General features: G+C 39.0%; 1 protein-coding gene across 5 annotated transcripts in view; it reads right to left on the bottom strand.

Annotated features, from left to right (window-relative positions):
* Window positions 1–957: 957 nt before the first annotated feature.
* Window positions 958–14,327, bottom strand: part of ECPAS (Ecm29 proteasome adaptor and scaffold) — a 94,849-nt gene continuing 81,479 nt past the window's right edge. For 4 of the 5 annotated variants that reach the window (XM_087419314.1, XM_087419316.1, XM_087419313.1 and 1 more), the window contains 13 exons: window positions 14,162–14,251; window positions 13,058–13,124; window positions 12,390–12,481; window positions 12,244–12,310; window positions 11,820–12,011; window positions 11,015–11,223; window positions 10,126–10,169; window positions 9,836–10,028; window positions 8,286–8,424; window positions 5,924–6,029; window positions 5,644–5,732; window positions 2,880–2,951; window positions 958–1,245 (listed from right to left, as the gene is read on the bottom strand). In XM_087419314.1, coding sequence (XP_087275440.1) covers window positions 1,106–1,245; window positions 2,880–2,951; window positions 5,644–5,732; window positions 5,924–6,029; window positions 8,286–8,424; window positions 9,836–10,028; window positions 10,126–10,169; window positions 11,015–11,223; window positions 11,820–12,011; window positions 12,244–12,310; window positions 12,390–12,481; window positions 13,058–13,124; window positions 14,162–14,251 — 1,500 coding nt within the window. In that variant the 3' untranslated portion in view covers window positions 958–1,105. The remainder of the gene's footprint in view (window positions 1,246–2,879; window positions 2,952–5,643; window positions 5,733–5,923; window positions 6,030–8,285; window positions 8,425–9,835; window positions 10,029–10,125; window positions 10,170–11,014; window positions 11,224–11,819; window positions 12,012–12,243; window positions 12,311–12,389; window positions 12,482–13,057; window positions 13,125–14,161; window positions 14,252–14,327) is intronic. The other variant, XM_087419318.1, reaches the window with a different exon arrangement.

Below are 14,327 nucleotides of genomic sequence, written 5' to 3'. Positions count from 1 at the left end.
CTCAGTTGACCATAAACACTTGCGGTAAACTTGTTTTTCTCCTTACCCTACACTCTCAGGCAGGGGTATGAGCAGTCTGAGGAAAGGGAGAAACCCTAGCTGCAATTCTTTACTTTGAGTGCTATCATGTTATTCCCTGATGGCTAATTAAAACGCTTTCCTTTCTATCCTATAGTCACACTGTTGGCATAAAAGTGGGTGGAAAATTTTAAGTTGTCTTTACAGTTTTGAGATTACAAATGGTCTGGACCAAAGAAGTTGCAATTTCGTTGTTGATTTGGTTTTGCAAAATATGCAACCACAAATACGTACAGAACGAGCAATCTTGTCCTAATCTACCTTCACATGCCTGTAAAAGGAGGAATTAACACATGGCGACCGAATTCTCCCTCTCAACCTGTAAAGATGCTAAACAACCATTTTCTAAAAACCAATCAGCTAAACAAAACCAATCAGGACAATATTCAGTTTCTGAATTTCAAGAATCCAGTGGTGCTTAGATAATGGGTCAGTCCAGTTCTGGTTCAAAGGCTGTTGTATGCACCTCATCTTGGGAGTTTTTCGGGTAGGCCGGGGTTAGCACTGACTGGCAGCAGGATGTAAAAGAAAGAATACTGGGCAGGTATTCAGACACTTGGGTTCCGGCCTTGGCACAGGCCTCAGAAAGGAAGCTATGTGATCTCAGAGCCTATTTCTTCAGGTGGAAGGCAAGGGGGTTAAATTAAGTGATTTATAAAGTCCCTTCCCAAAATAACTTTATTTAATTTGGATGCAGTTATAGGATTTTTATGCAGCTTGCTCTGCAACTTTGTCTATTCCTTTAATAACCACTTTAATTCTTTTAATAACTATTTCTGTCCGTTTCACCTACCTCTCAAACATCCAACATTCCATTAAGCTCACTCAGCCCACATACTTTAAAAACATCAAGTAAAATAATGCTACTAAGGAACAAAATTTAAGGCATTTTTTTTTTTTTTATTTCAGCCAAGGAATGATGCATGCTACAGATTAATCTTTACTTTTCCCCACTTGGTTTTTCAAAGAATACCACCATTTCAACCCCCAATGAACATGGCACTTGTTTGTTTCTTCCCCTTCTAATTTATTCCAGATTTTCAAGTGTTTTCTTCAGTAATGATGCTTTCTCCCGCAGCTCAGGTCTGCTGTCTGTCTCCATAGTTGCTAAAGAATCAATGAGGAGTACTCTGCACTCAGATGTCAAACTTTCCCACTGTTTAGATTCTGAATGGAAAAAGAAGAAGGAAAAAAAAAAATGAAGAAGAATCCTTAGAGAACGAGCAAAAAAACTATATTCTTTCCACTTTTCCTCCATATACACTATCTCCAAAATAAATGCAAAGCAACCCTTTGATAACAGTTCCATATATAAAGATCACAGGTTCAATGGTTGTCTCAGAACCCAATTATTGACAATAACCTAAGAGCATATGAGGGAGTTTCATCCTCTGCCCCCAATATTGGTGGGACAAAGAGAATCTAGGGGTGCTGAAGCAAAGGGGGAAGTAGGAAGTTTCCAGGCAAGGCAGACAGTAACAAAAAAGCCATTTCAACACAACAAAAAGAGCCATTATCTTTATAAGATATGCTCAGTAAAAAAATCTCAAATATTTCATAATTGCAAAGTCATTTTGAACAGATGACACTTTATCACTCCTTTCTTTAAGGGAAGCGCCAGAGAACTACATGCATACTGAAAATTTTAGAAACTCAAAGTATATCAGATTCTAAATATTGTTTACGAGGTTCTGACACTTTCTAGAGATGTGGTTTCAAGCAAGTTATTTCACCATTTAGCCTCATATTCCTCATCTAGAATATATTCACACGTATCTGGCAAACTATAAGAATTTGGTGATACAACTAAGTGCCTAGCTCTTTCACTTTAACAAGGAATAAAGGGATTATGAGATGTGTAGTGTTACTGAGTCCAAAAGGCCTATTTTATGGAGCCCTAAGAGAGGTGCTTTAATTGCTAAGCAAAGATAGAGTGATAAGCAGAAATAGCAAATACACAAGGCTCTAGAGAAAACTGTTTCATCTTCCCCATTCTTAATCCACGGGGTTAAAATAATTAAAAAAGAAAAGAGGCCTTCTTTTGAAGTCAGTAACAAGTACACCACTGGAGAAAATGCTAGCGGTTTTTTTTACCATTGATATACCAGATCATTAGAAGAAATCTGCTTCCTGAAAAGAAGGTTTTAAAAAAGATAAACAGGAAAAAAAAAAGGATTAAGAAAACTACTATCAAATTTGATGACTCTGGTAGATAATTGTTAAAATGTTTTCCCAATTCTGCTTTCCAGTGTGTCGTTCTGTTTATTACAGGCACACAGTGAGCTCTACTATGCCACTGTCAACCACAGGCTGTAATTAACCAAGATTAAATCAGGATTACGATGGAAACAAAAACTTTATTATTTTGAGATAACTTAATACATCAAAAGTATATAAAATAAAAGAGTACCAAATTTAAACACTTAATAAAATTTAAAGGTTTCAGCTTTGTATATTCCACTTGCATGTACATATATATTAACTTGTACAGTCATGCACCGCATAATGTTTCAGTCAACAATGGACTCCATCTATGACGGTGGCTCCATAAGGTTAGTACCGTGCAGCCTAGGTGTGTAGTAGGCTATACTATCTAGGTTTGTGAAGTACACTCTATGATGTTCACACAACAACGAAATCCCCTGACACATTTTTCAGAATGCATCGTTAAGCGATGCATGACTGTATTTTAGAGCGTATGCTTATTAAAAACAAAAACAGAAAATAAAAGAATTTCTAAAACACATGCCATAAAGTATCCTGGCTTTCTGGTCCTCCAATCAGAACTATCAAGAACTCACCTTCAAGTTTTTTAAGCAGTAATTCTACCACAGATAAAGCTTCTGTTCTTACAGATGAGTAGGTCTTATTTTCTAAGAAGAAAATCATAGTTCACATTATTTGTTTTATATGCCTTACAAACAGAACCTCCAAGACTAAGTTAGCGTTACTGAAAGAAAGAAATTTCAAATTCAGGGAAAGATACACCTGTTCTTCAGTAAGTTTCTCTTTGCTTATTATCATCAAATACCTGAAATGTGCTACATGTCCACATTCCTTACTTAAAGAAAAAGAAACACTGTCAGCCAAATATACCAATGACCATAACAAATGGCAATATTTAAAGGACCCATTGTAGAAGTGGGAAATCAAAAGACACTATCTCAAACACACAGTCACCTTCACATGATACCTGAGAATGACCTCTGCACGACCTCCTCATTTTACCAAAGAACATTACACAACCCACGGTTAAGACCAACTCAAGCACACCTGGCCGGGACCTTGAGAAGTTTCTTAGCTGCCAGTTGTTCATCCAAAAACATGCTACTTCCAAGAACTGCAACTAAAATATGCTTCCTTGGTGTCTACCCTAGACACAGAATCTAGTTCACAGTGGAATTGTTTACGAAAAAATTAACACACAACCAAACTCAAGGCAAGAAAAGCGCAAGATGAGCTTATAACATCCTGTTATGCTACAAAGTACAGAAGTACTTAAAAGAATGATGGTGACCTATCAACAGGACACAGGAGTCAGCCTGAAGGGGCTTCCACTGGCCAAATCTGGGACAATTCAAGCAACAATTAAGTAAAAAAATTAATTATAAACCAATGGAGGAAAAAGGGAATCCATGAATCACAATCGATAATAGATAAAGAGATATGGAGAGGGAGGAATCTTGCTTATGAGAGGATGCCAACTGTCAGATGGTTAAGGTGGAGGAAGTGCTAGAGTTGGAAAATCATCTTAGTAAAAATTGGTTCAGGGAAAAACCATGAACGCATGCTAAGTCTAAAGAAGACACTTTGAAGAAGAGCTGTATATCTTCATGGTCTTAAAGTGTCTTCTCCCAGGTTGGTTATTAGATGCAGTCTTGAAGAAGAGCAGGTTATTTGAATGGTCTTAAAGTGTGTTCCCACAGGCTGCTCATTAGAAATAAGGGGTAAAAAATAGCAACTATATCAGTAGAGAAAACTGAGTAGCACCTTGATCAGGTAATCAAAATTAACATTGTCAGTGAGGGCAGATGGACACTGTGTGCCTCCTGACACGAGAGGACACAGCACCACTAACGGAGGATCCCGAGTGGGAATCCATAACCTGGATCTAACCATGAGGAACCATCAGACAAATACCAAATGAGAAACAGTCTAGTTGAAAAAAAGGGGGGGGGGGCCGCTTTTCTTCAAAATTGTCAATGTCATATAAGACAAAGAAAGGCTGAGGAAGCGTTCTAGACTAAAGGAGACTAAAAGGTATGACAACTAAATTCAGTAAAGGATCCTGGACCGGATTCTTTAATGGAGGGAAGGAAAAAAATTCTATAAAGAACATACTGAGTCAACTGAAAACCTAGAATATGAATGGTAAAAATTTGATTAAAAATATTGCATCAGTGTTATACTACCTAAAGTTGGTAACTGTACTGTGGTTATGTAAAAGAATGTACACTGAAGAATTTAGGAGTAAAGGGGCATGATATAAGCAACATACTTTCAAATGGTCAGGAAAAAATATACATATAAGTGCAAATGATAAAGTAAATGGAGCAAAATGTTAACAGATGACTTTGGGTAAAGGATATATAGTAGTCTCCCCTTATCTGCCGTTTTGCTTTCTGTGGTTTCAGTTACCCAGGTCAACCACGGTCTGAAAATATTAAATGGAAAATTCCAGAAATAAACAATTCACAGGTTTTAAATTTCACAGTGTTCTGAGTAGAGTGATGAGATCTCTCACCATCCTGCTCTGTCTCACCAGGGACGTGAATCATCCCTTTGTCCAGCGGATCCACGCTGTATACGCTACTCCCCGCTAGTCACTCAGCAGTCGTCTCCATTATTGGATCAACTGTCGCAGTATCGCAGTGCTTGTGTTCGAGTAACCCTTATTTTACTTAATAAAGGCCCCAAAGCATGAGAGTAGTGATGCTGGGAATTCGGATATGCCAAAGAGAAGCCGTAAAGTGCTTCCTTTAAGTGAAAAGGTGAAAGTTCTCAATAAGGAAAGAAAAAAACTGTATGCAGAGGTTGCTAACATCTATAGTAACTTTTATTACAGTATAGTGTTATAATTGTTCTATTTTACTATAGTTATTGTTGTTAATCTCCTGCTGTGCCTAATTTATAAATTAAACTTTATCTTAGGTATGTATGTATAGGAAAAAACATAGTATATATAGGGTTGGGTACTATCCGTGGTTTCAGGCATCCACTGGGGACTTGGAGCGTACCCGCCCACAAATAAGAGGGGACTACTATACAGGTATTATATGTACAGTACTATTATTATAACTTTTCTGTTAAGTTTGAAATTATTTCCAAATAAAAGTTTTAAAAAAATACTTATCACAAAGATGTTTCTGATCTAGGTGTTAAAATCCTAAATCACACAGTTCCAGATTAATATATTCCAGTTTGGGGGTACATATTGAGTATATTAAATAGGATGGTTCAGTAGTTGTTCCATAAATTTAGTTCCAGCACAAGGTAGGGAATATTTGAAGCTTAGCTCCTTGAGCTTTAAAACTAGGACTCCTGATGTCAGTTTACCCCACTCACCTAAAGAATAAGTGATTGATTTACAAGTTTCAAGGAGAATTTCAGCCAAAGCCTCAGGATCTGCATGTTCCTCTTCCAAAATCATTAATCTGTACAAACCAGAAAGCAAGATACAAACGCTAGTTATTAACAAACATTCCAAAACCTTTCTGGACAAACCATTTCTATCTGCATGTACCACTTCAGTTTTTAGTTTCAAAATTTAAAAGAATTCCACTGATTAGATAAAAATGCTGAGGGTGGGGGGCAAAATAAATGACTGAACTATGAAGCAAATTACCCCTGAAAAAAGGCATTCATCGACTGTAGGACTCCTAGCTGCACTTTCCACGTGCTGAGTTTTAGCCGTTCACACATCAATTTGCACAGCTCCTGACGATAACCACCTGGAAAAAAGACAGAATGGGACAGAGTGGGAAAGAGAGTGCGAAGGAGCAAGAGACAGAGGGAGTGAGGAGTGAGGGACAGACAGAGACAGGGACAGACAGGGATAGAGGGACAGAGAAAGAGAGCGTGGGAGGGAGAAAAGGTGGAGGGGGGGCGAGGGAGAGAGAGAGGAAAAAATAAAATAACAAATGCCTTTAACTAAAGCCATGAAATTTCAAAAAAAACTTCAGCGTGACTCTGTGCCCAATTCCCAAACAAATTTCCCGGATCAGAAAGACCTATATAACGGTTCATAAATGTTCATTTTCAAGGCAATATCCTTCTCCAAGGATCTGACACAGAATCGTAACCACATTCCCTTTTCCCTGTAAAACACCCTGAATGACGGCCAAAGAAAGCAGAACTCCGGAGGCTGGGAGCTCCTCCCTGGACACGTACAAGCTGCTGCATGCTGCAGGCTCACCAAGAGCCAACAGTGCTTTATCCCAAACCTGTTACGCCAACTGTACTTGTTATAATTATATAATTAATATTATGCTAACATTACACTCCTCATGAAACAGCAGTATAAAACGCAACAAAGTAGTTATTTTTTTAAATGCTGTAGAATTTAGTATGGTTCACGAATGTAAAAAATGGATGCGGGTAAAAATCTAGAAGAATTCTGCACCTGAATTGCTTCATGAGAGACTGTAATTTCTTTCTCCACTATAAAGAAACAAACACCAGAAACTGTAGATGATACATTAGGAGTAAGATGTATATGAGAAGCCAACGTGGAACAGTTAAATTGTCAAAGGCCTTGGCCTTCCCCTCAATAACTGGCAAATAAACGTACATTTCTATGCCTTATGCTAAAATAAACTGCTCTGTGTATGTATCATCTTTTTTATATAATTCTCTACTTTAACTTTTTCTACCTATAAAACAAAAGTTAGTAGCCCTAATGGTGTCAAGTAAGTGGACTTCCACTGCAGTCCATAACATAATACCAAGAAATAAGACCACTTACAAATTTGTCTTTTGGAAAATTCTTCCTATACATAGCAAATGTACTTTTTAAAGTTCACACAAAGGATGGCAAGGCTCCAAGACAACCTTAAGTCTGATTTCAGACATATCCAATCACAAATAATCCAGATTACTTTTTATCACATTCCAGAATATCACGATGTTCAGTGGGATGCACTGCAGAAACCAACACAGGCAAACCTGACAGCAGCATCATTCCAAGTTTAAGGCCTCGTCAGAGGATCCTAACTAATGCAACCTCATCCAACAATACAGGTTTGCTGTTTATTTACTTAATCCTTTGGAAATACATGTTTAATTCTGAAAATCTTTCAAAAAGCTAAGAGTTTCTCTGTGAAATAGAGATTTTACTTGCTTACTGAAGATTTGGTCACAAGGCCACTAATTTTGAGATGGAAACCCCACTAATACATTCTGTGGATTCCTCAGAAGAGCATCATTAAGAAGAGTAACATGGGCCGGCCCTGTGGCTTGGTGGTTAAGTGCGCGCGCTGCGATGCTGGTGGCCCGGGTTCGGATCCCGGGTGCGCATCAAGGCACCACTTCTCCGTCCATCCTGAGGCCGAGTCCCACATACAGCAACTAGAAGGATGTGCAGCTGTGACATACAACTATCTACTGGGGCTTTGGGGGCAAAAAATAAATAAAAAAACCTTTAAAAAAAAAAAAAAAGAAGAGTAACAATTCTTTTCATGATCAGACTACCTACATAAAATGTATCGTGGCTGTTCGGGGCTGAATGGTGTCCCCCGGATTCATATGTTGAAGTCCTAACCCCGAGTACCTCAGAATGTGACTGTACCGAGAGACAAGGTTTTTAAAGAGGTCCTTAGGGTGGGCCCTAATCCAATATGACTGGTGTCCTTATAAAAAGAGGAGGTTAGGACAAAGATGGCCACTTAGCCAAGAAGAGAGGTCTCGGAAGAAACTGACACTGCCGACGCCTTATCTCAGACTTCTAGCCTCCAGAATTGTAAGAAAATAAATTTCTGTTGTGTAAGCCACCTAGTCTGTGGTACTATGTTATAGCAGCCCTAGCAAACTAATACAATAGTCAATGAGACTATCTGCTGATGTAGGAGTAAAATTTGTATTGGAAAATTCTATTAATCAGCCAGGCTCTACAAGAAACAATAACTGTCATTTGCCCCACAGAACATCTTTGCTCTCACTGAGCAACCTCTGGTTACGGTGTTTCTCCAAACCCAGGTGCTGGTGCTTACGTTGGGTCTCCACATTTCGGGGCCAGGCTTTGCCCAGGCCCTCGAAGGCTCCCAACAGAGATTCCAGCTGGAGCTCCTTTTCCTTCTCATTCTCATCTTCATTTTTGTTTGTTCGGACCCCAATGCTTTCAGGTGAGTTCTAGGACACGTCAAAGAAAAAGAAAGCAAAATTTAATTTTTTCTTTCAAGTTACAGGTACACCATTAAAACAATCAGGGTTCCAGAGTAGAAAACGTTAACCAAAAATTAAATGCTAAATTCTCTCTACCATGAGTTTCCCTATTTGTAAAAAGAATTTTTAACAGAAACACTAAACATCTGTAATAAATTTGAGAAATTCATTAAAGGAATCTGTAAGCAAAGGCGAAAAAAATACTGTACTTGTAGTATTTTAAGCACAACACAGAAAGACTTGCATTAGAATCATGGAATTAAAAATATCATGCAATTAAAGAACTCAGTAATGATCTAAATCCAAACTCTTTCTTAATAAGATAGGAAAACAGGCCGAGAAGTGACTTGTCCAGCTAGCCGGTGATATAATCAATTTAAAACACAAGTCTCCCAAATCCATACACTATCACTATGTAAGTAACAGAAATTATTTAAACAGCCTTTTACTGAAAGAAAACAGCTGCAAATTAGCAGCAACACAGGAAATAAAAATGCTTTATAAAATATTTCATGTTTCACAAAAAAATAAATAGGTAAACCATACCCTTCTTTCTCTGAATCAGTGCCCAGCCTTTAACAGTGGGTACTTCATTTTCTAAAGGAAACTAAAGTCTTTTGGCTCAAAGTTCCCCAACACACAGCAGAGCAATCAACAGGGACACACTGAGCTCCTTGTCTTCACTCCAGGATGACCAGAGGATTCTGCACATGCTTCCATGGCAAAGCTTACTGTAACTACGACAGAGACTGTTCCTTCACAACGCCCACTCTGGGGAACCCGCTGCTCCTGCAGCCTTGAGTTTCCCATCTTACAGGTTGAAACCCTAGCAATAAACTCATCTTTCTGCTTTGTTTAAAACAAACAAACAAACAAACAAAAATCCACTCTCCCCTTCTCCCATTGAGAGCAAATGGATGCCTAGAGAGAAGCCTGCCTTTCCTAGCCTGACCGCTGCCAGGTGTGGCTACCCAGCTACGTACTGGCCAATGGGATGGAAGTGAAACGGCCGGGCAGCAGTTCCCAGGAATTCTCCCTAAGAGAGAACTGATGTGCCTACTTCGACCTTCATCCCTTCTTCATCTCCTTTGCCGTCACCTGTCTGGAATGCAGACACACCATGGACCACGAGGACCATGGCCACACCCTATGGCAGAGCTGGGAGCTGTCAAGAGCCAGGATCCCTAAACCATCATGTGAGAGAGAAACATCTATCTTGTTTGAGACCATGCTATTTTGGGATGTTCTGCTATTTGCAGCTACACTAATCCTAATAAAATATGCAAACAGGACACAAGAAAATCTTCTTTTCTTTCTTTCTTTCTTTCTAATTTTCTTAAGTATAAACCAGACCTGACAGGATATAGGTGGTCATTACCTTCTTGATGAGAGGTATGACGATGTCAGAAAACTCCTGGAATCTGTCCTCTTTGGTGGCCTTCAAGACATCCGCTGCACAGCTGATTGCTACCATCTTGTACTTGAGGTTCTCCTTGCCACACTCCTTCAGAAGAGCCTGGAGAATTTCACTGGTGCTGGGTTGACTGGGCACAGGCTTTTCCAGCTCCGCACTACAGGATCCACACAACAGTATCAGCACAGGTAATAAAAGGCTGCAGCTTTCAGGTTCAGCTTAAGAAACGGCATCTTCATTGAAAGAACATTTACCTGCAAGCTGTCACCACACAGGCAATGGCTTTCAACAGTTCTTCCTAAAGGGTTGAAAGACGAGGGAACACTATTAAGCACACGTGTCATTCATCCTCCATACTATAACTACAAGTACTTCAGGAATACTCGATAACTATGACAATAAAAATTAACCAGAGTCATCTTATCGTTAATGCACTTTACAAGCACATCTACAGAGTTTTACTCAAACCATGGAAGCCAGATAATTGCCTTCACCTCCATTTCATAAAGCCTAGAGAACTGACTTGCCCAAGGTCACATAGGCAGAAGCGTCAAGCACGGATTTAGAACTCTGTCTGCCTCCTGGTCCAGTTTTTCATCTCCAGGACTATATTGGTCACCATCGATTTTTACACCATCAAGTAGGTTGTTACGTGCTGCCACAGTCTCATGTTCCCTAGTGAGTGTTCACTGTAAGCATCCTCCTATCACCCTTGTATAAAAAACGACTGTTACTCACTCACAGGCCCCAGACAGGCATCCTCAGCTCCAGGTTCAGACACAGCTTGCCCTGCTACTCAATTCCACGTGTGCCTAATCCTGATCTGTTCATGAGGTCAGCAGTTACAAAATGGGGACCCCTTGCTTTAAGACTTATCTTGGAAAGCTGAACATGATAAATAAAAATCAACTTTCAGTGCTACTGTGCACTATTCAAGGACACACGGGTTACACTTGGATGAAATATCACAGTTAATCGGGCAAGGTTTACCCAAAGCTTCCCATTGGCTAGGAAGCCTGGTTCATGAAAATAATCCATCTGACGTTCCATAAAACTAGACTCTAATTTTTATAGCAAATGAAAGATGAAGTCGTAATCCGTTAAGGATACCTTCAACGTAACTGGGCATGAATGGTTCCTTACCTTTCCTGCCCACGTTCTTCCAGCTAGACCTTGCAGTAACGCGCTCAGGACCATTCCCAGATACGGAGGGACCAGGGAGCTGGTCTGTTTTGCAACTGAAGCCACGGCAATTGCACCCTGGGCCTTCATTTTCCAGGACGGAGACTGTAAAGCCTTCTGGGTAATGCTAATCAACTCCTGCAGGTATAAGCGAATGCCACCAAAGGAACCTAGGTTACGAAAAGCAAAATTAAAGCGACTTTTAAATGACACAAAATAATTAACTGATTTTTCTTTTCTAAGTCTGAAAAAAAAAAGGCAGTGACTATCAGTCTAAAACAGTGATTCTCCATGGTTACATCACACCACTCTCTGAAAGGAAGAGAGAGTGGGTGGTGATGTGATGGATCTTACAACAGCAGGACTTTATGAACTTGGATATGTCCACAGGAGGGTGTCATGCAAGTGGTCGTCATCCATTAACACGTGTCACGGTGAAAACAGAGTTGGGAAGCACTACTCTAAAAAGATACTCTAAGGCAACATAAAATCACTCTTCACTCTCAACTAAAATAAATAAAACTCCACTATGCTGGGACAGAGTTTCATTTCTCCGACATGGGCAGCAATGAGGGAGGAAAGAGAAGGGCTCTGAATGCCAACCTTGAGAATTCAGCAATTTGGATAGGCTTCAAACCAAAGGGGACGCAGGTTGTTAAGGTCCTGGGAAAATAACTACAGGAGTTTATGAATAAAGAATACGAGTAAAAAATTCCAGCTGTAGTTCTTAAGAAACAGGCTTAATTCACAGGCACTACTGACTAACCAGGTACATTTTCCTGCCACACTTCAGTCCATAAGTTACATTCTTCTTTTTCTGATTGCTCCTCATCAGCAATTTCATGCATGCCTAGAAATGCCAAAGGCAGAACTTCCTTGGCATGGTTCTTCAATACGTCAGGGCTGTATCGTCCAATAGCATGAATAGTCAAAGCACAAGAGGTCTTGTAGATGGGTTCTAAAGAGAAGCAGAAAAAAACAATCTTTACGACACTTATTGTTTTTAAGGATAACTGATCTAAAGAGACTATTGCTCAACTTGCACCACAGCAAAACAAATCAGTAAAAGCAATTAGGAACGTTCCTAGCAAAGCACATAAAATCACAAAGAGTAAGACCTGGTTTGTATCGTTTTATTAGGTTGTTAAAATCTAAATTAAAAATAACATAAGGTAGGAAAAGAAAGGTACCTTCTTTCTCCATATACCAGCCATTGAGCTTCTGCAGGAGTTTTTCAGTGCTGCTATCCCGGGAGGTCTGAAAAAGAAACAATTCTAGTCATTTCTTTATAATTATCAAAGTATAATTACTTAACTAAATAAGAAATTCAACTCACCCGAACTAAATGGCCCATGGCAAATGCACAGGATTTCTGGATCACACTGTTCCGATCTGTCAGGCCACTAAGCAAAGCACTCATAAGTTTACCTATCAGAAATAGAGAAAAATCTGATACTTGGTTGACCAATTGTTCTGCTCTGTTCCCGGGACCAAAACAAACTTAACTCTGTAATTAATACCTGATTTATTCCACGGTAGTTTAGAACCCTTGTATGTTACGTTTGTAGTATCTATTTGCTTCCTTTTGCCTGATATAAAATTAAAAATTCATCTATGTCTAGAATATTGTGGCAAAAGTTGCAAAAATAAGAGCTAGGTGCATAAAATTCATTAGCTCCATCTAGGAGCCAATCTAAGAAGAGAAAAACACTGATGTAAAATTAGCTATAAATGGTAAACAAATCCTACAGAATGGCAGATACTTGCACCTCCTTATACCACTACAAAATAATCAAACACTTATAAAACAGTGAAAATTTGCTAAACCTGATCATCCTGTACCTCTTGCAAACCAAGAAATAAAGGTAGAAGAGGGCATATGAGGGGAGAAAAAGTATACAGTATCACAAGCATATCTGAATGAAATTACTTTTCCTTTTAAACATTGTCAAACAAGACACGGACATACAAAACTATCACCACACATGGTTTTGTCAAACTCACCTGAGTAAGGTGTTAGGTCCTGGGGACACTGCGTAGTTAATGACACAATGACACTGGCACAGCCTCCCTACAGGGTTTACAAAGGCAAACGTCTAAATTTGATGTATCAAACCTTTTGTTTTAGGTGTCAAAGATTTCAAGATAAGAAATACATCAAGTCTAACAGCCCCTCCAGGATTCAATCTAGAAAGAGGAAAACTCTTATTTTAATTAGTAAGGCAAAGATTTTTCTCAAGACCTCCAGAGGAAGATGGGTGCTCTCCTATACTGCAAGTAGCAAAGGAAACTGGTTCAGGAGGCAACATATGTCATCTCGTCCATCCTTTCTCTAACATTTCCAGTTCCAGAAATTTAACCAAAGGAAACAGCTTCAGATGTGTCCAGAGACATTTATCACAGTGCTTTGTTTAATATCAAAGAAGCTGAAACAAATCAGATGTCCCTTGATGGATTAAAATCAATGACGTTACAGCCACAGTATCATGTGGCCTTCAAAGAGGACGCTGTAGAGACGCACGCACAGAAAACAGACTGGAAGGAAACACTTCAAGATGTCAACAGCAGTTACCTCTGGGTGGTAAACTTACGGACAATTTTTAACCTTCTCTTGATCTATAAATGCTAAAATTTAAAAGTACAAGCAAGTGTTAATTTTGTCAGGAGAAAATGTGAGCTGTTTGTTTTTTAAAGTGTGGGGGGTGGGGTCTGATCCTTGAAAGGTCTTGAAGAGGACGACATTTTCCTGTCCAAACACCTGCTGACCCCTCTGTGAAAAATGCTACTCGCCTTTTTTAGCTAAATGCTAAAACAACCCTGCCTGGCTAAGTGGATGAGTGTTTCCATTAATAATTGATAACGAACGAGGATAGAAATTATTCCACCAAAAAGTAAGATAATATTTACTGAATAAGTCACATGTTTTATATTCTGAATGAGTTACATGTTTTAAGTTATTACTGCAACCACAGAAACAAAATGATTAATGTAAAATAGTATTAGGTTTTACAGGAAAAATAAGAATATCAAACATGACCGGCTGTTATATTTTTGTGGCCCAAATTACTGAAGATGCAAATTCCTCTTGTGAAGAATATATTTACATACCTTAGTTCCAAGACCTACACCACTTCTGATTAGTTCACATAATCTAGGAACAAGCTCACCCAGGACCGACACATCAAGATATTGCAGGCACTTTTGGAAGAGAACAAATATATAGTTAACCTTAGCAAATAACTAAGTCAATTCCACATCTTCAATTAAAAACTGC

The sequence above is a fragment of the Ceratotherium simum genome, chromosome 29 (genome assembly GCF_057802395.1).
Source record: "Ceratotherium simum simum isolate JZ-2026a chromosome 29, ASM5780239v1, whole genome shotgun sequence".
Taxonomy (NCBI): domain Eukaryota; kingdom Metazoa; phylum Chordata; class Mammalia; order Perissodactyla; family Rhinocerotidae; genus Ceratotherium; species Ceratotherium simum.
Note: the sequence above shows the minus strand (reverse complement) of the source record. Positions and strands in the feature narration are given on the sequence as shown.